Source organism: Tupaia chinensis, unplaced genomic scaffold, assembly GCF_000334495.1.
Source record: "Tupaia chinensis unplaced genomic scaffold, TupChi_1.0 Scaffold000039_1, whole genome shotgun sequence".
NCBI classification, from domain to species: Eukaryota; Metazoa; Chordata; class Mammalia; order Scandentia; family Tupaiidae; genus Tupaia; species Tupaia belangeri.
The window spans coordinates 513282-538264 of NW_006159494.1; the positions used below are offsets into that span (position 1 = coordinate 513282).

General features: G+C 35.5%; 1 protein-coding gene across 1 annotated transcript in view; it reads right to left on the bottom strand.

The window, feature by feature from the left end:
• Nucleotides 1-24983, bottom strand: part of TLL1 (tolloid like 1) — a 242887-nt gene that overhangs the window by 77140 nt on the left and 140764 nt on the right. The window contains exons 9-12 of the mRNA XM_006140658.3: nucleotides 17293-17408; nucleotides 5979-6081; nucleotides 3268-3384; nucleotides 1799-1944 (exon numbers count right to left, since the gene is read on the bottom strand). Of these exons, the coding sequence (XP_006140720.1) occupies nucleotides 1799-1944; nucleotides 3268-3384; nucleotides 5979-6081; nucleotides 17293-17408 (482 nt within the window). The remainder of the gene's footprint in view (nucleotides 1-1798; nucleotides 1945-3267; nucleotides 3385-5978; nucleotides 6082-17292; nucleotides 17409-24983) is intronic.

Below are 24983 nucleotides of genomic sequence, written 5' to 3' on the forward strand. Positions count from 1 at the left end.
GTAATCTCTTGAATCTCGAAAAAACACATAATATGTCCATTAGACAGATAATTTTTCAATAAATTAGTTATTTTAGTCTCAATGGCACACAAAATATTTCTACCAATTTTAGTTCACTATCAACAATCAACTGGTCTATTTGAGCAATGTCTGCAATCTAATGGGACCATTAAAATAATAAAATTCAGGGACCAGCAATTGGCATAATAGCCATGTCGCTGGACTCCCATGTAGTTTACTGTGGTTCAAGTCCCGGACCCAGTGGCTTAAACTCATGCCGGGTGCATGTGGGTGTGTGCACAAGATCCCAAGGGAAAATGGAGGAGAAGAGACTGCGGCATGGCCATCCCTCCTTGGGGGGGAGGGGTGGTGATTTCTCGCTTTCTGTCTCTCTGTCTCTCTTTCTGGTGAGCACACACACCCTATATTTAAAAAAAAAAAACCTCTCCACAAATTACAATAAAATTCAAATTATGAATTAAACAAAACAATGTCATGGTTTCCAAAATGCAAAAACGGTCACATAAAATACATCATGATCACAGCAAAAAAAACCCAAATGTTTCTCAAGTTTAAATGAAATATGTCTGGAAAATTAAATGTATATGCAAAAGAGTAGAGACAGATACCAGAAGATATGAGGGAACTTCCAAAAGTTTGTAGAAAAAAAAATTGAACTGAAGTACAAGCTTTCTTCAATGCCAAGAAAAGAAAAGAAAAAAGAAAAGAAAAGAAAAGAAAAAAGAGAAAAGAAATCCATGCATAGTTTCTTCATACTATGCATTTTCTGTGAACTTTCTGAAGACCCCTTGTATAGTACACAGGGTTGCAGCTTAGGATGATTCTCTGGGCTTAGTGGTAGTGCCTGGATTCCTCTGGTGTTCCAGTTGTGGGAACAGATGTGATCATGGTCACCACACTCAGTGACAAGTATACTCTGGCAGTGGATAGGGTTTTCTGTTGCCTTCTGATCACTTAGTGATTCATCCTTCTAATCAGTGAAGAAATAATTTTCAGTCTTGGTATCTGGGCTTCTAACCCTCACCCAGACCTACCACCACCGTCTCATCGTAACTCCCCACTTCCCTTTGGACTCTCAATTTCTAGACTGATTCTGGTTAAATATACTCTGGACTTACTGACAAAAGACCCCATTTCTTGGTTTCTAGCCCCTAACTGTAGTTCTCAGTGTTCAAAGAGGACTCATGAGACAGCTTGGTAGTTTCAGACCCAGTCTTTGATCTGGAATTCTGCCTGACTTTTGGTTAATTCTGACCCCTCATCTAATACAGTAATGGTGCTGAAGTCCCTGATAGTTTTGATGAAGCTGAAAGCTTTACAAACACTTGAACCCTTATTTTTGGTATAAACAATGATCTGTGTAATGGTAAAGTGGTGGAAAAAGGATTTTTTCCCATAACAACAACAAAGGACTGTCTTTTAATCTCTCAGTTTAGATGAAAAATGAAAGTTCTATTTCATAGACCCATCCAAGCAGTTGTTGAAACAAGTCTGTGCATTTGTCAAAAGAAACTATTGTTAGTACTTCAAACATTCGAATTCAAATAACAGAGATAATGTAAACTTACTTTAATCTTCTTAAAAATGTCTGCAATAAGAGGAAAGGGGGAAAAGAAGAAACCTTTTTTCCTCTTGATGTTACATTTTATAGGCTATCCTTTGCTTCTTTGCTGATTAAAAGGCTGATTCTGTTTCCTTGTTGATTTAATGAGGATTCCTTTAAATGCCACAGTCATTTATAGAGAATATGCCCCCTGAAGGTTGCCTAAGACGTTACCTCAAAGGCCTGGAAGGTCAGCCCAACATGGTAGCCCTCGGACACCATTATTTTCCACACGCATTCTTTCATTGGTCGATAGTCATCAGGATAATTAGGAGACTGAATCTGTCCTTCATTTTTACGTATCTCACCTCCACAGATCGCTGAGGAAAGCAACAAGAAACAAATGAGTAAACCTAGACGAGCATTTTCATTCACATTTTTCTTCTAAGATAACATGTACTTTTGGTTCCTGTCGCTAAGAATATAAAGACCGGGTCATAAAAATCAAAGTTGGCTGGTTGTACTGTTGTAAATATTTAAATAGTAAAAAACTCTACTCACTTAACTATAAATATTATAGTCTGGAAGGAATATACCATTTTTAATCACTGTTATTTCACATTTTAACCAAAAAAAAGCAGGTTTTTAACTTTTAAAAACCTTTTGCGATTTCATGAATTTCTTCTGTGCCAGTCTGTTTCATGAAAGACTGTTTCACTCAGTCTTTTGAGCGCAGATAAAAGAGCTTATCAGGAGAGAAGCTTCTCCCCCTGAACAGAACTCACTGGGCCTCTGGCAGTGAGTTCGTGTCCTGTGCTCAAAAATCTATGGCTCCATCCCAATCATCCTCTTCACTGCTATGTGGTTAATCTTCAAAACACAATGTTTCCGTTTACTTAAAAGTTTAAGGGAAGCAGAAATCTTCTGTCTTCAAAATTACCTAAACGCCTGTACTAGGAAGAGTCTCCTCCACCCACAGCCTGGCAAGAGAGGAGCCGTTTTCAAAGCCAGGAAGCACAGTGCCAGTTTATTGTCTTAGAAGAGTATAGAACAAAGCATCTAATAAATTCTTCTGGAATGCTGCCTCTCCTATTGAGACAAAGCAAGCTCCAGAAATGTGCGGCATGGCTTTCCATGCAGTCTGCTAGGATGGCATTTCAGCAGTACAGGGAACACACGGGACACCAAATCAGTATGGAGGAAAATGATTATTCCTGCATGATATTTCAGCGTTATCATGAGACAAAGTGAAGTTGATGAACTTTGCACCATTTCTTTTACACACATCCTTGAGCACCTTGAGCTGTTACTATATTTTCGATGCCAGAAAGCCGGTTGTTCTTGCGCTTTAAATTTACTGAGTATTTTTTATATTAAAATCATCCTTGTGGATACTATAACAGGCTCGGAAAATTTTCTATTTATTTATTTATTTTCAGCAGATGACTTTTTCAATTGCTATACATCATTTAGATGGTAAAGAGACTTGACCCAGCATGATACACATCTCAGACCAGTCCAGTTGTAAATTCTATACACGTCATCTTCAACTGGTAATACACCATCTCTGTGTCCCAGAAATGTCTTACCTCTCTATTTTTCCCCCCAAAATACAGTTACGATATCATTCAAATGAAATGAAAAGATACCCCCCTGCTAAGGGAGCTAAGATGAACTAATCTCTAAAATTCAATGCGACTTGCCTTCATAGACAGCTGCGAAGCCTTTTCCTACCCAGTTACTGCTGCTACGAAACTCAATCCACATTCTGCTATCTGTTGAGGTAAGAACGTCAGGCACTTTGTCCCCACAAAATCTACCTAAAAGGAATAAAAAAATACAAAGAGACTCCTAAGTACAACTAGATATTCTAACAGCTTTCCAACACAAGTTGTAGATTCTATGTATACCCTAATGTGATTCTTCTCCCTATCCTTAGTAATTACAGTCACAACTATATCTTAATATTTACTTTATAAAGGTGAATAAAACAGTATTTTCATACCTAGTTTTTTTTCAAACTGTGTATCCATAGGTAAGTATAACGGCACATGAATATAATACCATTCACTCCTTCCTTTCCATAAATATTCGGTGCTTACTGTATGTCTGCTTTTCTGCTCTAAGCTTTCACATGATGATGAAATGGTTAAATAAGACAACATCCATTATTAAATAACTCTACGAACGCACTGCACTACATTCTTATCTATTTGTGCATGCCTCTGGAAATGACATCCTACATAGCCTTGGTATCTGAAAAATGGTAACCAACTTGATAAAGCAAATTCATACTAATGGCTAAACCATCTTCCTCAATTACAAAGTAAGTTAGAGGGACATACCACAGGACACTGCTTTGTACACTGAGATGGGCATGCAAACTGCCAGAAAATATGTTAAAATGCAGTCAGTAATTCAGAGGATTGGGACCTAAGTTATCAGTATTAACAGCTAGCAGGGGGATTCTGATGCTGCCAACCTGAGGGCTATGATTATTGGAGCAAGGTCTTAGAAGAATGTGTGGGGTGAGCAGGGTGGTAGCACAGTGGAAGCAAGTGGACCGACATGAGCAGGGCCCAGGTTTGTGTCCTGAGGTCTCCCTGTGCACACAGGGCTGACATGTATGTCCATGTATGTGCTGGCTGGGACTGGGGTGCAACATGGCATGAGAGATGCTCCCCACTCTGGGAAATAAAGAAAATAGACAAACAAAAAGTAAGTGAGGGAAGGGACCAGCAGTTAGCGTAATGGCTATGTCGCTGGACTCCCACGTAGTCGACCGCGGTTCAAGTCCCGGACCCGGCGGCTTAAACTCACGCCGGGCGCGTGTGCGTGCGTGCCCAAGATCCCGAGAGGAGAATGGAGGAGAAGGGATTGTGGCGTGGCCATCCCCACTTGGGGGAGATTTCTAGCTTTCTGTCTCTCTGTCTCTCTCTGTCTGTCTGGCGAGCACATGCGCCCTATAGCAAAAACCTCTCAAAAAAAAAAAAAAAAGTAAGTGAGGGAAGAGTTTTTTATGAAAACCGTAATAGCACAACGTCAGTCCAGGAGACCATGAGGCAATGAACTGTATCATGCTGATCATGTGTTCCAAAACTTCAGCTTTAGATTTGATTCTCTACTGTGAATGTTATGAGATGTTCTCTTTAGCACGCATATACCTATAGAACAAATTGTTTCTCTAAGCTAAGAAACTAAAGGTAGAAAACAATGCTCTCTTGGATCTGAGTTATCTCATCACTTCAATCTTCCTTTTTCCTTCTTTTAAAATAATTCTGTGGATCTCTTGGGCTTACTGAGGTTGCTGTCACTTTTAGAGCAGTCGTGTCTATTCAGCAGGTTTTGGCTGTTAAGCCAAAGAAGATGTGCATAGCACATAAACACAACTGAGCAAAGCTACTTCTAAAAATAAAGGAAAAGTCACAATTTAAAAAAAAAAAATCAATACAGAGTAGAGGCTTCCATGCTCACAACAGCTCTCACATTTAAGTAAAACAGAGGGCAAAAGTAAACTGCTTTCATGCAAGTGAATAGTGTGGCCTCTGGGTAAATGTTGGCAGTAGACTTTCATGAGCCCCCAATCTGACCTACACTTTATGATACAAACTATAAATGTCTCTTCTCAGCTGCAAAAATGGTCTGAGAAGGAAAACTGTGATGTCTATAGTAGAAATGACATACCTGGCCTAGGACACCTGGTACCACACATGGACCTAGCAGCTCACACTCTACTGTTGAAACAGTGAAATGAAACAAACCACAGACATACACACGGATATACACGACTTCTGTTGTGTCATCAAAATTATGATTCTTTTTGCTTATTTGTTTGTTTTCCTTTTGTTTTTAGAGATTTTTGCTACAGAGGGTGTGCTCTTGGTGGAAAGACAGGGAGAGACAGAGACAGAAAGTGAGAAATCATCCCCTGGAGGGATGGCCACACTGCAATCCCTTCTCCTCCATTCTTCTCTTGGGATTTGAGACACACATACACATATGCCTGGTGTGAATTTCAAACCACCGTGTTTGGGATTCAAACCTGGTCAGCCACATAGGAGTCCAGTGCATTAACCATTATGCAACCTGCTGGTCCCCAAAATTATGATTCTTAAATTGAAAATCCAAAAGCATGTGAAAAATAATCAGGATAAGCATAATATATGTGAACACTAGTCTCACTCATTTTAGATGCTAGTATCTACCCCATAATATAGGCACATTTACATTGACTGATCTGTCATCCATCTACCTGTCTTTGAGGTTTTTATGGTATATGAATGAAAAAGGTATAATAAAAATGAAAATTTTGATCACAAACATTTTAAAATATGGATGACTCTTGAAAGAATCTATTGCTTTTAGAAAGGATAGAACATAGATACAGCTACATGAAAGCTAAATAATCTCTTACCAAGGAGAGGTGATTTCCTCCAATACCCATCTCTTACTTCAATGTAGTCATACCAGCACAAACTACTCTTGTATAGGTCCATTGTGGTAAAATTTAAAACAATCTGCAAAATGAAAGAAAATAACACAGAGTGAAGATGACTGTAACTATACACTGATTTGATTCCTACAGATAAGGAGCCCAGCACTACATTGAAATGGATATTCATGCGAGCGGGCAGGTAGCGTGCCTGGACTCCAACATGGCTGACCGTGGTTTGAATCCCAGACCTGGAGATTTGCTTTCTCACATTCTCTCTCTCTGTCTCTTGCTTTCTCTCTCTCTCACTCTGTCCCTCTCTGGTCAAATTGAAAATAAATAAAGATAACAGTCATGACTGATTTCTTGTATTAGTATCACCTTACCAGTTGTCTCAAACACTTTGAAATCACATTTCCTTATTCCTACTAATGTTTAACAGTGTTACAAGATACTCTACAATAGCTTAACAAACAAAACCTTTTAGCCATTAACTCAAAGTCTGTATAGTTTGAGCAATTATAAAAACAAACAGATAATCATTCAAATAGTTTATTTTGAATTTTCCTAAGATAAATATAGTTTAAACCATGAATAATCCTGATTTGCTATGAATATATTTTTTAATAATCTATTTCAAAGACAGCCAGTTAGACATCGACAATGATGTTGAACATAACCACCATGTGCCATATTCCCAGAACATAATATCACTGTGTATGTTGAAATGTTTTAAATACAGCCCTAAAATTTGAGTTTATCCAACTAACTATAATCAAAGGCAGATGTCACCAGGCTTCTCTGGATCCCAGCAGATATATTCAAAGACTTGACGAATTGGAATTATCTTATACATGACTATTCTCTATTTTGTTTTGAATTATGCTGCTTATTGTAAAGATAATTTAAGATTAATTCTAAGAAAGACAATTTTATAAAAAGACTTTACTTTTTCAAATAATTCACTTTTTTACTTGATTGCACTCCTAAAAGGAGAACCAAACTCACATGAGAAACGTACTTGTTTGATGAAGCAAAATTCATTTTGAAAGTGTACCTTTGTATTCAAAACTCAGTTTAACTCGAGTTCACTAGAACATCTTAGATGCATAGGGATGAGAGTGAATCTGTTTTTTAAACAGAAATAGGCATTGACCAAATATAAGAAATTAGGAGCATTTCAGGTGTTTCAGGCCTGTCGTTGGGGCAGTGGTTAAAGCAGCTAGATCTCACAAGCTGATTGTGCAGTTTGATCCCCAGTGTATTTAAAAGCACTGCAGCTGTGTGCACACGAGCTCAAAACCCCAAAGAGAGAAATGGAGAAGGGATTGTGACGGCGTGACCAGCCCCCAGGGAGGGTGCTTTCTTACCCTTTCCTCTACCAATCCTTCCTAACACACATGATCTCTGGCGAATTAAAAGAAACACCTATTCTCTCTATACATTTCATCCTGCCTTTTCAACACTGGCCTGGTCTTTCATTGTGGGTCCTCTGCTTACCTATGTTCACCTTCTAACTGGACTGGGATATGCAGCATGGTCTACCTCTCTTTACTACTTTAAAACTCTTTCCTCCAACCTTTGACAAAGCCTAGATGAAATATTCCAAAGTCTCTTAGAGTCAAGGCCAAGTAGACTCTATGGCCACAGTAACTTGTTAAACCAAAGAGGTCTAGACCTTCTCACAGTAGAAGAAGGGAGTCTCTGTCTCTTTATGAAAGAAAAATCCTATTTCTAATCTTTCCCTGGTTGTCCCCACTGTAATTCTTAGTTTCTGCAGGACTTCCACTTCAGGAAATACTAAACTTCCACTTCAGGAAATACTAAACATTTGAGACACCATCCAACAATTGACTCAAAACAGGCTAAAAACATCTTGCTGCTCCAGAGGATACAATATTCACACCTGCCTCTAGAGGGCCCACTCCCTGTCAATTATGCTAAAGGAAAACAAATGCCCCTTCTCACTTGAAGCAGCTCCAGAAGACTGACCATCAACCATAATCCCTTGTCCCATTCTCACTCCTTTTTTTTTTTTTTTCTCATAAAAGATAAAGGCAGGGAAATGTTACATTAGTCCCTGAATGGCCTTTAGGTAATTTCTCATCAGAATATACGGAGATGGTTGCAGCAATATTTAGCCAGAATCTTCCTGCCAGAGCCCTCCCTTACTGGCAGCCAGCACCCATAAATTTGTTGATACGGTCACAGTGACAAGTAAACTAACCAAAGTACCCGCCATTCTTGTGACCCTGCCCTTCCACTACTCCCATACAAATACATCATGTTTCCTCCATACAAGTGGGCTGAAACACCTTAGGTTTCAGAACCCCAAGTGCTCTTTCTATCAATGAACTTTTCTTTTTCTCTTAAAAAAAAATAATAAAAATTTTAAAATGCTTCTACTATAAAGCTATAGTCTATAACAATATTCAAGAAACTTTTTGGTGACACTAAGAAAAGTTGAATTTAAGAGAACGCACAAGGAATAACAAAAAAGATAGAGTGGGGGGGAGTAGAGGAACAGGGACAGAGAAAATATAATTGATCAACCCTGATTCCAGAGTCCAGAAAAGTATTGCCTAGTCTATGCTAAAAAATACACACTACTCCCCTTTCTTGAGCAAAATATTTAAGAGAAAAATAAGTACTAACAGTGCAAAATCAATACTGAACTTGCTTATTCCTTCTCAGAATGAAAGTACAAAATATCACTTAAAATATTTCTCATGGCCCTTTATATGAAGGCATCACAGTGATGATGAAACTGCTCAGCAAAGTCAATTTCAGTGGTCCATAACAGATTAGCATGTACTTTCTTGATTACAATGAGATAAAAACTTACCAGAGATAATAGAGACTATGTTTAAGGTAATACAGGATTGTGGGCATAATTTGGTTTTGTTTAATAGAATCACTCATTTATTTTTGTCTTCTTGTTGCTTTTCTCTTTTTCCTCACTTTTCTTTTTCTTCCCTTAATTTTGTTTTAAACTTTCAAAAATTGTTTATAAAAATTTCCCAAATATCCAAGGGCAAAGCACTGATGGTTCTTTTTTTTTTCTTTTTTAATAATACTCAACACTTTAAATCAAAATGCTTTAGTTTCTAAATTATTTTTATGAAGTTCTCAAAACATTTCTCTGAATACCAGCGAAACATTAGATTATTTTTAGAATATCATGGCAAAACTGCAGGCTTTCTTCTTAACTTTGAGTTTACCGGAAGCATGCTATTAATACAAATGGAGATTACTACCATTGCTTGATATAGTTTCATTCTGCATATATACGGTTGTCGGAAAAGTCATGATGCAATTCTGCATAGAAAAATACATCATGACTTTCGTGACGACCTAATAAATTCTCTCTGTAGCAACCACCAGAGATTTAACTCTACATGATCATATAAGAACACTATTAAAGCAGTGAGCAAAACTAGATTACAGACACAGAGAACCCAATGCTCAATTTGTGGCTTCCCTCTTGGATTTAAAGCAAGATGTTATAATAGTGAGCAAACAGTTTTTATTTCCTCCTTGATGAGGAAAATAATTGACTAAATGAGAAGTATGCATATCATTAAATTTCATCTCAAATCAAAAGCAATGTGGATGTTAACAAATAGTTAATAAGTGAAGTCTTGGAACACACGTGCACATACACACACACACACACACACACACACACACACACAGTTGGAAGGTGGGTAACTATAAGCAGAGAAATTTCCTATCTTGTTTTTAATCTTTTAGTTTAAATGCCAAGCACCGTGGAGGAACAAAACTGGCCTGATGTTAATATAAAACACGAAGTCCTTTAGAAGCAGAAAATGTAATAAAGATAGGTTTTCTAAAATCAAATCTTAGGGCTCTGACTATAGAAACGAAATTCTGGCCTTTGATTATGGTTGCCAGAAGAATCTATACTTAAATTACAAATCAAAAGCACTTGGAAAATGTCTGGTTGTTTTATATTATGCTATTTTATGTAAACATATTGCATCCCAAGTATGATAAAATGAAAACTACATAACAACATAACACAATTATATAAATATTTTATTTCCAATGGCATAGCTCCCTTGGAATGTGAGATTAAGGAAGATCCAAGGAACATTCTAAGAGTTCCTGAGATCTGTTAGGAATCCATTGCAAAATTAAAGTGATGCAATAGCTGTCAAGTTAGCTTATTACAACCTTTGTTTTACAATGCTGCAGAGTGAAGAATCCTGAAGAAAGACAGATCAACAGTTCAAGGGACTGGATGTCTGAAAGTCTCTAGAGAAAGATATAATTAATGAACTTTTGTCAGCACAATTAAGCCATTATTAGCTACCTAAATAAATTCCATAGACCCCCCCAAAAGAGGCTAATTAGAATGACATTTCCACCTTATAGTACAGAGGATAAGAAAGACACAAATCTTACCAATTAGACTGATACTATTAAGAGGCCCTTTAGAAAGAGATATCAGAATTGACAGCAGCAAGATAAAATACATTACTGGGGATCCAGTCAGAACAATTCTGAACAAGGCTAATAAACTTTCTAGAGTTACTATAGGTTTATTCTCAGAAATATGCCAAAAGGGAACATTTCTCAACAAAATAAAATGCATGTATGACAGATTCATTGCTAATATTATACTGAATAGAAAAAGCTTTCAGCTTTTCCAATGAAAACTGAACCAAGACAAGGCTATCCACTTTCTACATTCCTTTGCAACATAGTTCTGGAAGTTCTAGCCAATGCAATCAGACAAGAGAAAAATTAAAGATATACAGATAGGAAAAGAAGAAGCTAAATGGTTCCTATTCATAGATGAAATGATTATAAACATACAAAATCCAAAGGAATTTGCAAAAAAAATCCTAGAAGTGATAAATGAATTCAGTAAAGTAGCAGGATACAAAATCAATATACAAAACTAAATACCACTTTTAAACACCAACAATGAACAGACTGAGACAGAATCAAAGAAAGCAATCTTATTTACAATAGCCACAAAACAAATAAGATACCTAAGAATAAACCTAACCTATATAAAGACATAATGTGTTCTTGGTTTGGAAGAATCCATATAATAAAAATGTCAGTCCTACCCAAATTAATTTAGATATTCAATGCAATTCTTATCAAATGACTTGTGATATTCTTCACAGAAATAGAGAAAACAATCATGAACTTTTCCTAGAATCATAAAAGACCCTGTATCACCAAGGCAATACTGTGCAAAAAGAATAAAGTAGAAGGCATCTCACTATCCAACTTCAAAATATATTACAAAGCAGTGATGATCAAAACAACATGGAATCAGCACAGAAATAAACGCATAGACTAATGGAACAGAATAAATAATCCAGAAATAAACCCTAAATCATACAGCCAACTGATCTTTGACAAAGGGTACAAGACAATGCAGTGGAGAAAAGGAACTCTTTTCAACAAATGGTAATGGAAATACTGGATATCCACCCTCAGGAAAAATAAAACTGGATCCGCATCTCTTACCATTAATAAGAATCAACTCAAAATGAATCAAATATTAAAATGTAATGTCTCAAAGTATAAGACTACTGGTAGAAAACTTAGGAAAAACTCTTGAAGATATTACAGTAGGCAAATATTTCATACACAGACTTCAAAAGCACAGACAAGTGATTCCAAAAATAGAGAAGTGGGAACTGAATGACTGGAAGGTATAAAGGCATGGAGAGCAATGATGATATGGGAGACAGTGGAGGAGGAGGGGGGGAAGTGGAGAAGGATGAGAGGAAAGGAATCCAAGGGAAGAAAGAAGCAAAACATTTAAGGTACCAACAATGGGAAGAATCTGTTGATCATAATGTATATGGCAATGTCTTTGACTGGACCAATATGCAGTGTATTCATGATGGGAAAATTCACTGGGTATGCTGTAATGATACACAGTGAGTGAATGTAAAAATAATTAATTAATTGATTAAATGGACAAGTTGGATTAATTACATCAAGCTGAAAAGCTTCTTCACAGCAAAGGAAATAACAATTAAAGTGAAGAGACAACCCTCAGAATGGGAGAAAATATTTGCAAATTATGCCTCAGACAGGGACTGATAACCAGAATATATCGGGAATTTAAGCAGTTCATTATAAATAAATAATCTGAAAATGGGCAATTGAGCTGAGTAGACAACTCTCTAAGGAAGACAGATAAATGGCTAAGGCACATGAGAAAATCTTCAACATCTCTTATCATAAGGGAAATGCAAATCAAAATGAAGAGAACAATTTAACCTGAGTTAAAATGGCTATCACCAAAAACATAAAGGACAAGTTCTGGTTAGGCTGTGGTGACATTTGCTAACACATATAAACAAACTAAGTGTCCAAGAATTGATGACTGGATTGAAAACTGGCACATATTTATTATGGAATACTACTCAGCAATATTAAACAATGAGACCTGGTCATTTGATTCAAAATGGATAAATATGGAAGACTTACTGTTAAGTAAGTGAGCCAGGCTTTGAAAGACACACACTGTATATCCCTGGCTCAATATGTACTGAATGTCTGTACCCTATATAGAAACTGAAAAATCCAAAGATATCATAGAAGAGAGGTAAGTCTAGATACCAGAAACTGTAAGGTAGGAGGGTAGATGGTATAAGAGGATGTGAGGGACAAAAGAAAGAAACATTTAACAGAAAAAAGAACATAAAATTCTTCTTTTTGTTTTGGAGAGGTTTTTGTTATAGGGCGCGTGTGCTCGCCAGAGAGACAGAAAGTGAGAAATCATCCTCTAGGGGGATGGCCATGCCATAGTCCCTTCTCCTCCACTCTCCTCTTGGGATCTTGGGTACACACGCACATGTGCCCAGCGTGAGTTTAAGCCACTGGGTCCAAGACTCGAACCATGGTCAACTACATGGGAGTCCAGCAACATAACCATTACTCCAACTGCTGGTACCAAGAACATAAAATTCTTTGTAGTAAAAGTTATATATGGTAATGTCTTTGATTTCATTATCATGTTCTACATGTATATTTTGAAAAATCATAATGTGCATTACAAAGATGTATAATGATGGGATAAAAAAATGAATAAAAAAAGAAGTAAATAAGTTTCAGAGAGAATAGATGGGGAATTAGTAAATTATAGCCCATGGTTCAAATTCTGCATGCAGCCCGTATTTGTTTTATTGGCAACATTCCTTTATCATATTGCCTATGTCTGTTTTTGTACTACAATGTTAGCCATGAGTTATTTGTGACAGATTGTATAGTCTACAAAGGAAAAAAAGGAAAAAAAAAAGTTTATTCTATGTCCTTTCCAAAATTTTTGCCAACCCCTGGGATAATTGAATATTAAGATTTTGTTCAGCTCTAAAGTTGTAATATTGTAAAAGGGTAAAAATTACATCTCTCATACAACTTGAAGCTGCTCTTGATTAGGACACCAAAGATCTGGATTTGAGTTCTAGCTTCTCAGTTTGCTAGTTCACATAAACATTCTAGATTCAAATGAACCTTCATACAGTAAATCAGACGTCACCACACAAAGTTCATTCCTCAGAATCACAAGGATTTACTTATTGGTTGATGGTGTTGTAATTTTTAAATTCAAGAAGAGCCATCAACATTGTGAAATGACTCCATATGTATAAAGCATAGATAAATGATGAAAAGAAACATTTGTGAAAAGAAAATAATCCAATGATAGATTTTAAATGGGATGTACAGGAAGAAGAATATGTTAACTCTAAGACATAACAATCTGCCTTGTTCAAAGTCAATCAATTATAAGGAATGGAAGAATTGTGTGCTTCTGTAAGTCCAACATAGCTACAGCTATGTTCTTAGGTGCACATTCTCGACTGTTACCAGTATGAACTATGCAATATTAAGAATAGCCTTCAATTGAACAAAAATCTCTCTTTACATTGGGAAGTCCAGTCTCAGGAAGACACACACGTGACCTGACGACCTTTCTTTTTTTTTTTTTTATTGTGGTAAGATATATGTAATGTTAAATTTACTATTTTAACATTTGTTAAGTTTACAGTTCTGTGGTCTAACAGAAATGTTGTGCAACAATGACTTTATTTCTTAAACAGAATATTTTTTTTCCTGTAAAAATATATACACTTGCTATAGAAAATAAAGAATGAAGAGGAAATCTAATCTATTTGTAAACTCATCAGGTGGAAATTGGCATTCTTTTCATATATATTCTTCCACATTCAAATAATTGCTTTAGGGTAGATACCTAGGTAAATGGGCAGTTTTGTTTAAATGATACAGACTATCAAATGTCTCTCAGAAAGTTTCTGCTTCCAGGGGCTTAGTACTTTCAAGATCACTTGATATCATTCTATTCCACATTTGCCAATTTGAAAGGTAAAATATGATATATCATTGCTGGTTCAAATAGTATTTTTTTGATACTATTTGAGGGTGTTTTTTCACTTTCCTATCTCTTTCTCTCTCATCCTTTGGAAAATTAAAAAAAAAAAGAGTGAGAATAAGCAATATCACATATTAATTGAATATCTATTTGCAATGATGCTTCAGTAAATTTTCTAGTTCCTTATTTTCTATTGATTTAATCTTTATTTACTGGTTTATAACAGCTCTTTATGTGTCAATAGCACTAACGTTCTCTCATCCTTATGGGCCGTAATAGTCTCCATCTTTTTTTTTTAATTTTTTTCTTCCAATTATTATAAAATGAATTACATATGTAAATAATCTAATGTAATATATTGTTACTTTAAATTTTCTTACTGTCAATCCATGTATTTAAAATATCTTTCTTTCTGACCAGTAGGAGGTGTGGTGGTTAAGGCACTGGACTTCAACATGGTCAAACGGTGTTGTTCCAAATTCGGATCTCGTGGCTTAAAAATCACACTAGGCATGTGTGTGTGCATGCGTGTCCAAAATCCCAGGAGGAGAATGGAAGAGAAGGGAATGTGGTGTGACTATCACCCCTGGGTGGTGATTTCTCATTTCCTGTTTCTGTCTCTCTCGGGCAAGTGCTCACACTCTACAAGGAAAACCTAAATTTTTTTTTAATTTAGTAAATCTTTTAAAAATTGTGCTGTAAAAACTAGGTATCCACATACAAAAGAATGATGGTTAGAATTTAAGACAGCATCCAGAAATTAATAGAATCATTGATTTAATTCATTAACAATTTAACATTCTATAACCCGTTAAACTAAAAATGTACAGAAAATTTTGTGTCTTCATTTTTAATATTTAAATACCTAATGCATTGTAATTTCTTTACCTTAATGTGCCTGCCATGACTTCCACGAACATGTTGTCATTCTTATTATTTTACCTATCTCAAAGAAATACTTCAAGAATTTCTACAAAAAGAATGATAGTTGCGATTACTTCTATTGGTTCTCTTTCTAAGCATAATCTTTACTCCCAGTTTGCTTAGGGTTTGTTGTTGCTAAATCATTAATAGAATTTTCTCTTGATTTAATTGATATATGTTAATTGTATAGACACATATTGTATACAGATATTCACGAGCATATATATATATATATACACACACACATATACACACATATATGCATACATGTATATACTTAGAACCTGCATATGATTTGGAAATTATATATATGAATTTGTCTGGTTATCTGGAGAGGATTTTTACATCTGTATTTATGTGTAGGTCTGGAATATGAGTTTCCTTCCTGCATTGTCCTTATCAGGACTTAACATCAAGGTTTTCTAGTGATAGGCATAGAAGAGTGTATCTTCTTTATTTATCTTCTGGAAGAGCTTATATTAAATTATACTCATTTCTTACTTCAATGTTGGATAAATCTCTCTGATGAAGTCACTTGAGCCTGTATTTTTTTTTGGTGAGATAAATCTAAAAGCTCAATTTAGTAGTAATTCAAATTCTTTATAGGGTATTGACATTTTAAAAAATTTCTTCTTGAGTAAGTACCTAGTAATATGTTATATTTGCCCATTTCATCTACAGTTTAAGTTTTTGGCAAAATATCCAAAATATTCTTTTATTTTTATTTTGGTTTCTAAAACATCTAGTTTGTAATTATTATTTTTTCTATTTATTAGATAGTTGTACTTTTATGTTATTATTTCTCTTGATTCTTTTTCATCTAAATTTCCTTAATTTTTTAAGTCTATTCAAAGTATCACCTTTGTTCTCACTTTCCACAATAATTCTTTTCTTATTATTAATTTATCTGATACTATTTCCTTCTTTAATATTTTACCTTTTATTTTACTGCTCTTTTTCTAGCTTTTTTCTAAATTAGCTCCTTAGTTTTGGGTTTTTGCTATTTCCTAGTGTAAACAGTTAGGGCTATAAATTTTCTTCTATGTACTGTTTTTGTTAAATTTAGAGGAGAAGTATTCAGTATTTTTTATACTGCAGTTGAAAATAGTTTCAAACTTTTATCACTTCTTTGCTAAACTGAACAATTACATGTGTATTTTTCATTTTAAAATATGTGGGCATTTTTCTAGTTATCTTTTTGATACTGATTTTTTTTTTTTCAATGAAACAAGGCATATGTGCACGCACAAGAGAAAGCAAGAGAGAACCTCCCCACCACAATAGGGTCTAGTCACACCACAATCCTTTTTCTGTCCAAGTCTCTATTGGATGAGTATTCTAGGCAAGTGTTCATGTATATGGCATGTTTGTTAAGCTGCTGAGACTGGGACTCAAATCCTAGTCAGCCATGTGGAAACCAGTTTTCTTTGTGTAGCATTTAATTGCTGCCTTATGAGATCCAACCTGATAGTGATTTTTAAGTTTATTTTATTATGCCTGAGAATATAACTTGTATTATTTCAACTCTCCTTTAGCAGTCAAAAAAAAAAAAAAAAAACCAAATTTAAGGACCAGCAAATGGCATGATGGTTACGTCACTGGACTCCCAAGTAACTGGCCACGATTTGAGTCCCAGACCTAGTGGCTTAAAACTCACACTGGGTGCATGTGCATGTGTGCCCAAAATCCTGAAAGGAGAAAGGAGGAGAAGGCATTGCAGCCTGGCCATCCCTCCGGGTGGTGATTTCTTGCTTTCTGTCTCTGTATCTCCAAAATGAGTGCATGTGCCCTATAGCAAAAAAATTTTAGTATCTTTTAAAAATATTCCTGTGTTTAAACTTTGACCATTATTAATTTTCTGAGCTTTTAAAAAGGCTCTTACTTGAAGAATAAAACAAGAATAAAAGGCAATTTATATTTGAAAGATGATGGACCCTTGTTCTTAGATGAGATTAAAATAGAATTCTTGGTGATATAAACTACCTTCTCCCCTGGGGTCACAGAAACTCTCCAGATGCAGTGTGTATAGGAAGGGTAGCCATTTGGAAAGCCTGGAGAGGAAAGATTTCCATTGGACTCCTGTAGGGTTTCTCCACATGCTGAAAAGGAAAAAAAGAGAGAGAGAGAGAGAAATCATTCCCTAATTGTTATTAAGGACATGGATGTCTTAAATAATCTCATGAGTCTTTTGGTATTGTACATATTGAATTTTATTGAAGACTTGCCTTTCTAAATAATTTTCTTTTTATGAATTTCTTACAAGAATTCTAGTACATTGAAAGGTATCATGAGAGCTAACCATAAAACTGCATTATAAAATAAGTAATCTGGTACTCATATAAAGTTCTTCCTCATGGAAACTTTTCTCCTTAACTCCCAAGAAGCTGGTAGCTATTTTCACAAACACTTGTAGTCACATAGAGCTGTGTCATCTAGCTAATGTGGCTCTGGGACTACATGAAACATTCCATTTACATATTCATATGAACTGAGGCTAAATGTAACAGTGAATGGCTTGTCTCAGTTTAAAAAGTAAAAAATAATAACTAATGGAACCAGCAGATGGCACAGTGTGTAGGTTACAACTCCCACATGTCCAACTGTAGTTCAAGTCTCTGACCCGGTGGCTTGGAAATCATGCTGGGTGCATGTGCATGCATGCCCAAGATCCCAGAGGAGAATGGAAGAAAAGGGATCGCAGTGTGGCCATCCCCCCTGATTTCTCACTTTCCTTCTTACTCTGTCTGTCTCGACTCTCTTTCTCCAGCGAATGCACACATCCTAAGGCAAAAGTTTCTAAAAAAAATAATAACTAATAAATGTTTAATAAAGTTTGTCTCAAAATGAAGATTTGTTTTAAAATAAAAATTTGAAAAAGAAAAGCATCATGAAAAATTTAAATTTTCAAAAAGACCTAGAAATTTATCTATCATCTCTTCTGTTGATCATACATATCATTTTTAGGGACAATGGTATATTTTCCTCTTATTAGGCTCGTCTAATTCCTCGGAACAATTATCAGTCACCTGAAATAGCAAATTATCAGCTGCAAAGCATCGGGATTGGTGGTTAGCCATGGCTAGTGGTCAGCACCATTCTACAGTGGGTTTTTCCTGTTGTTTTTACAAGACATGGTGTGAGCCACACAAAATAAACTGCTTTTAGTAATTTTAATTGAAGAATAATTCCTCTTTGCAGTCAATCATCTCTATAACCTTCACGTAACAACTTGAAGGAAAAGTTCCTTCACTCTGAAGGAGACTGCAATCCAAACTGAGATATTACCATATTACAGAGACATAGCTAACAGCAGGTTAAGTCTCATTTCATCAAATTCTCAATGAATTATTAATGATTTTGCATACCTTGTTAAGGAAAGAAAAATAATGACTTTGAAAACATGTAATAGAACTGTAAAACCAGTCTGATGTGATAAAATATTTATTCAAAAAAAGCCAGATTTTCTGTTTGCACAACAAAATAAATTTAAAGTCAAAGTAAGTAATGTTTATTCTGATGAACAGGCAGATAAAAGCAACTTTAAAACAAAATGAAAATATGCAAGGTCAAAAATACACAATTTAGCAATGTTCTATTATTCTTCCAGGCCACTTGATGAATGTAACATTATAAGAAGCCTTAGCAAAATAAAAATGTATGAAGATGTGATTAATGTAAACAATGTATTCTAAGTAGAATCAGTTTAGATGCTAAATAATAATTTTGGTAGTTGACTGTGTTTCAATGGAAAAAATGTAACATTGACAACAATTTGAAAATAAATTCTGTACTGATTTAAAGTCCAATAAGCCACAGAGAATGCTGGTAGGGATTTCCAAAAAGTAGAATTAAAAGAATATATTTAATCCACAAATTTATACAAACAATACTGTTCTGACTAAAGGATAACAATTCAGGACCAGCAGGTGGCATAATGGTTATGTCACTGGACTCCCATGTAGTCAACCATGGTTCAAGTCCCAGACCCAGAGGCTTAAAACTCATGCTGGATGCTTGTACCTGCATGCCCAAAATCCTAAGAGGAGAATGAAGATGGTATTGCAGTGTGACAATTCCCCATAGGGGGTGATTTCTTGCTTTCTGCCTCCGTCTCTCTTGCAAGTGCAAGCACCCTTATAGCAAAAATCTCTCTTAAAAAAAAGATAAAAATTCTCTAAACAAAATATAAAGCACAATGCAACATATAATTTAAACATTCACGCAAGTATAATATAGTATCTGCTTATAATGCAAGAAATACTGATACCTATATTCAAGTTGCAGTCATTTTTCATGAATTTGCCTCAATAAATAAAGTTAGTCCCAGGCAATCTGGTCTCAACTAGATACAATGTTTTAGCCCTATTCCTGGCTATTTGTTAACTTACTTATGCTCAGACATAAAAACAAATTTGATTATTCAAAGGACAAAAAGTAAATTAACAAAAAAGGTGACACTAAGTTCAAATGTTTAGTGTGTCCATTGGCAAGAAGGTGCACAGTGGCTGAGAGAACACAACTTGAAGAGCTGGTAGTCACTTATTAATTACATCATCACAAGCACATCTCAGAAGCTTAATTGCAGTTTTCTCTCCTATAAAGTATCTCTCTGCTTAACATATACTTCATAAGGTAGTTTTGTAGGGTTCAAGTGTTTCTTGTCATGCCCAACTATTTTTTAACCCTTAATTAAGTACCTCTCTCACAGGTAGGGAGACTGTTGTGACAGTAAGAACTTGTCTTTGAATAACAATGACTTTTCTGATAATATGTGGGAAAATACAAGCATAATGGAAAGTAAAGAGGCAATTTTTATTTTTTAATTTATTTTTCTTTTTAGAGAGAGATTTTTGCTATAGGGTGCATGTGCTTACCAAAGAGACAAAGAGAGAAAAAAAATGAGAAATCACCCCTAAGGAGAGATGGCCACACTGCAATTCCTTTTCCTTGATTCTCCTCTTAGCATGTTGGACATGCATGCACATGTGCCCAGTGTGAAGCAAATTATAATTATCAGTGTTCTAATAAATTATAAAACAAAACACAATTCAGAAGTTAAACTTTTACAAATCCTTATCTTATTTTCCATTTCAGTTTTGAATTAGATAATCCACTTAGATCTTAGAATAGAAAGTTGTGTTTGAATGACATGAATGTCACTTAGATTGTATGTCGTTGAGGAATCAGTACAGATTCTTTTCCTTTTAATACCATGGTTAAATTTATAGCTGACTGCACATCTACCTTCAAATGTTTCCTGTCAAATGTCTATAGAAGCCAACAATAGCAAAGTTTGAGGACTTTCCCTTCCCCACAATCTGTAAGAACACACATACATAATTTTCTAAGGTTAATGAAAACATAAGCAGATACACAATATTTTATATTCAATAGTTCTTCAAAGAAATTGATAAACTCTAGAGTAAGGAAAGAAATAAAAAAGTGCCTCCATCTAATCAACTTAGTACTGCCTGTTTAATTTAAATCATTCATAAACCTATGACTCCTTTAAATTCTTAAATGTCATACATATTATTTCAGTGTAACGTGATTTTGAAAAAGGAAATATTAAAAGAAATCCTTGGTCATTATCTCAACAGTAATGATGGCATAAATCACTGACCGATTTTTAAATACGTTTCAGTAGTAACTGTGTATGCATGTCAAAAGATCTTTTTTAAAGAAATATTTTATTTAACCTTATTTATTTATTTACTTATTTATTTTAATTTGACCAGAGAGGGAGAGAGCAAGAGACAGAGAGAGAGAAAGAGAGGGAAAGTGAGAAATCAAGCCACCAGTTCCAGGATTTGAACTGTGGTCAGCTATGTGGGGTCCCAAGGCCCTTAACCACCATGCCACATACATGCCCCATGTCAAAAGATCTTTTAAGACAGAGCATAAATATCAACTCTAGAAAATATTTGTCATCCAAGGTACAGCCCAGGTTACCTACACCTCCTCAAAACGTGTCCATCCATCACTGATTATATTTACTTCATCATAGTCCTATGTTGTCTCCATAGTCCCTTCAGCCACTATGCTATTTCTGTCCACATCCCGTGTTACCTTCTTTTTCTAAAAATATAATTATTTATTTAATTTTATTTATTCATTCATTTTATTTTAATTTGACCAGAGAGTGATACACAGAGAGAGAGAGGGAAAGTGAGAAAGCAAGCCTCCAGGTCCGGTATTTGAACCGCAGTTGGCTATGTGGGAATGTCTAGCGCCTTAACCACCATGCCACCTGCTTGTCCCCCATGTTTCCTTCTTTATGTTCTGTTATACTTGCTATAGTTCCTCTTGCATATTGAAGCCAATTCATTTACTCACAGAGAAATTATACATCGGCCACCCAGTTCATCTCAATTTCTGAATATCCGGAAAGGAAGTTTAACTCTGGTCCTCAGAAAGTTATACTCTACTGTGGGAAATGACAGGCAAATAGACAATTACAAAAGCAAGACATACAGACAGGGATCAAATATGGTATTTGCCACCCTAAGAGTCTTAGTTTTTAAAAAAGGATTTAATCAAGTGGCAGTTCTGAATGTTCCAGCTGAAGAAAGAGTCTAGGCTAATAAAAGCAATATCAAGATTCCAGGACTGAAGAAAATAGGGGTAAAAATCTAGGCTGTACAGAAATTATTTACAGACAAGGCTAAGAGAGGAGACATGGAATGAATGATGAAAGAGACATCTTGACAAGGAAACTAGCCTTTATCTTGAAGATACATGGAGTAGGATTCGTATTCTAACATTTCACTTGGACGGCGGCATGTGTAGTGAACTAGAAGGATGTGAGGATAAAGGCAGGTAGGTAACTGAAGGCACGCTGGCACTGCACAAAGGATAGGATGGCACCTGGACCAGGGGATTGATCGGAGGAATTTGAGATCCCAAGAAGGCAGAAACAAAAGGGTCAGAGATAGGTTAAGTGTCAAGAGAGGCGAGAAGAACAAGGAAGCAAGAATGTCCTCCACGCTTTGTCTACTCGATGACCTGTGATATCATCGAGTGAACTAGGGAATATTCCAGGCAGATGAATAAACAGATCCGTAAATAAATGAGTAAACAAAAAAAGATGAAATGAATTTTCTACATGTTGACCATCTATATATTTTATTCAAGAATCATATATACAAAAGCAATTATAAAAAGGATATTCTATCTGAAATTTCAGTGAATTATATCAGAATATATGTGACTAACTAGAGGTAAATAAAAATAAGTTATCTTACATTTTAAAGATAAATAAAGCGAGTGTTTAAAACAATTAAAAGTTTTGAGTCAGCTGGTGGCATGGTGGTTAATGCAGTTGGATCTGACATGACTGACTATGTGTTTGAGTCTAGACCACATGGCTTGAAAAATATGCCAGGTGCAGGTGTGTGTGTGTGTGTGTGTGTGTGTACCCAAAATCCCAAGAGAAAAATGGAGAAGAGATTGTAATGGGGCCATTCGCCCTGGGAAGTGCTTTCTCACATTTCCTCTAATTCTCTCTGTCTCTCTCCACTGAGAGCATGCTTCCAGTGGCAAAGAAGAAAAATGTTTCTAGTAATCCAACTCCATCCATATTGAAACACCTTCCATCCCTACAACCTCCACATAAATGTCATCTGTAGACATAAGCAGTCTGTATATGCATTGTTTACACAACAAAATTAGGAGCACTTATAAATATGTGAACATAGATTGTATGTGTGTTCGTGTATTGATGTACACACATATTTTTAATGTAATAGGAATTATTCTAATCCTCAAAAACCCTTTCACTTTTAGATATCCATTCATTATAAATTCTTCTTAATTTTACTATGTAGTTGACATACTTAATTAGAGAAGACTTACTTGAAGAAAACTGGAGTTGATAAGTGGTGTAATTACTAATTAATTATAAGCAAGAGGTCATGGGATTCCAGAACAATAAATGAAGAGAAATGAAGATAAAATCAATGTCTAGAACTGAATTAGAGTTAAATTAAGCATCTTAGAAACAGAAAGGAAAATAATCCTAAAATCACAGCCACATAGAAAACACATTTAGAAAATGATACAAGAAAAATGAGTCCCAAAAGAGAGAGAGAGAATGGATCGATCATTTATAAAGGGAAGAAAACATGCTACAACTCATGTACCCTAGAAAAAATATCTTTCACAAGTGAACCGATAATTATTGGGATAAAGGAACGATGAAGAGCTGTACTAATGATCCATTCTCCAACCTTGGGGATGTTCTTATCCTGAGAGTATATATGATGCAAGAGATTTAATGGCAATTACTAGCAGGTATCTTTTAAGATGCCTTAATGCTCGAGAGGTTTGGAAGTTATCAGAAGGACATAGGATTGGCCTCTCAGCAGCAGTATCTAGAAACCTATTCAATTCCAACTCAAGCAGCTATGTTTTCCTTTGCCATGCTACTTCTAGCAATAAGAGTTTCTTTTAACATCAAGGACCAGGGCTGTAATGCATATTCTCTACATAACAATTCATAGACTTCATACCTGTCTCTAAAACTAAGAGCAAGAAACGGCAATGAGAAAATAATTCTAAGTGAAAGAAACTGATCCTCATATTGGCACTTTAAAAATCTAAATTTATTCCTTATATTGAGCTTGGCCATGACCAGGACGTATTGATTGTACAATAAGTACAATTAAATGTATATTTTAACCATGTATAAATAGATAATTATAATAATGGATTATAAGGTATTTATCAGATATACAGTCCCAAAAAAATGTGTTAAGAGGGGGACAGAGAGTGGCACAGTGGTAATATGTGACTCTGTGAGTCTGGTCCATGTGAGAAGGTTTCTGGTTCACGTGACCAGAAATCTCACTAAATACACAAGGCATGCATGGGGAAACTCACTCTCTTTCTCTCTTCCTCTCTCCCTCTCACCCATAGAAGTAATAAATAAATAAGTTTTATAAAAGAAAAACTCACAAAAAATAACAATATTATTTTAAGAAAATTAAAAATATATTCACTTTTAATGCTGTTCATCTGATAGATTAAAAAAATCATCTTCTCTTTTTAAAAAAGAGAGCAACAGTATTTGCAGACTGCCTATTAGAAATTTGCCGTCTTCATTTGAGGGTACCACTTATCACAAACCATAAAAGTCACAACCTTGCACATTTAACTACATTACCAGGTTAGTATTTTTCTCAAGATTAAAAATAAGAATAGCATAGGACCAGCTGTTGGCATAATGGATATGTTGCTGGATTCCCATGTGGTTGACCGCAGTTCGAGTCCTTGACTCAGTGGCTTAAACTCACACTGGGCATGTGTGTGGGCGTGCTCAAGATCCTGAGAGGAGAAGGGAGGAGAAGGGACTGCAGTTTGGCCATCCCCCTGGTGGTGGGGGGGGGTGATGTCTCGCTTTCTGTCTCTCTGTCTCTCTCTGTCTTTCTGGCATGTGCACATGTCCTATAGCTAAAGCCTCTTTTTAAAAAAAATAATAAAAAGAATAGCTCTATAATATGTAGATCTAATAAAGCTTACACAAACCTATAAAGAAAAGTTGGGATAAATGGTAGCCAGATATATTTTACAGACTCTGTTTACCAGCAGTTTCTAATAAAAGAGAGAAAATAAGACAAATTCCAAAAGAATATTCAGTCTGGATTCCCATGTGGTTGACCGCAGTTCGAGTCCTT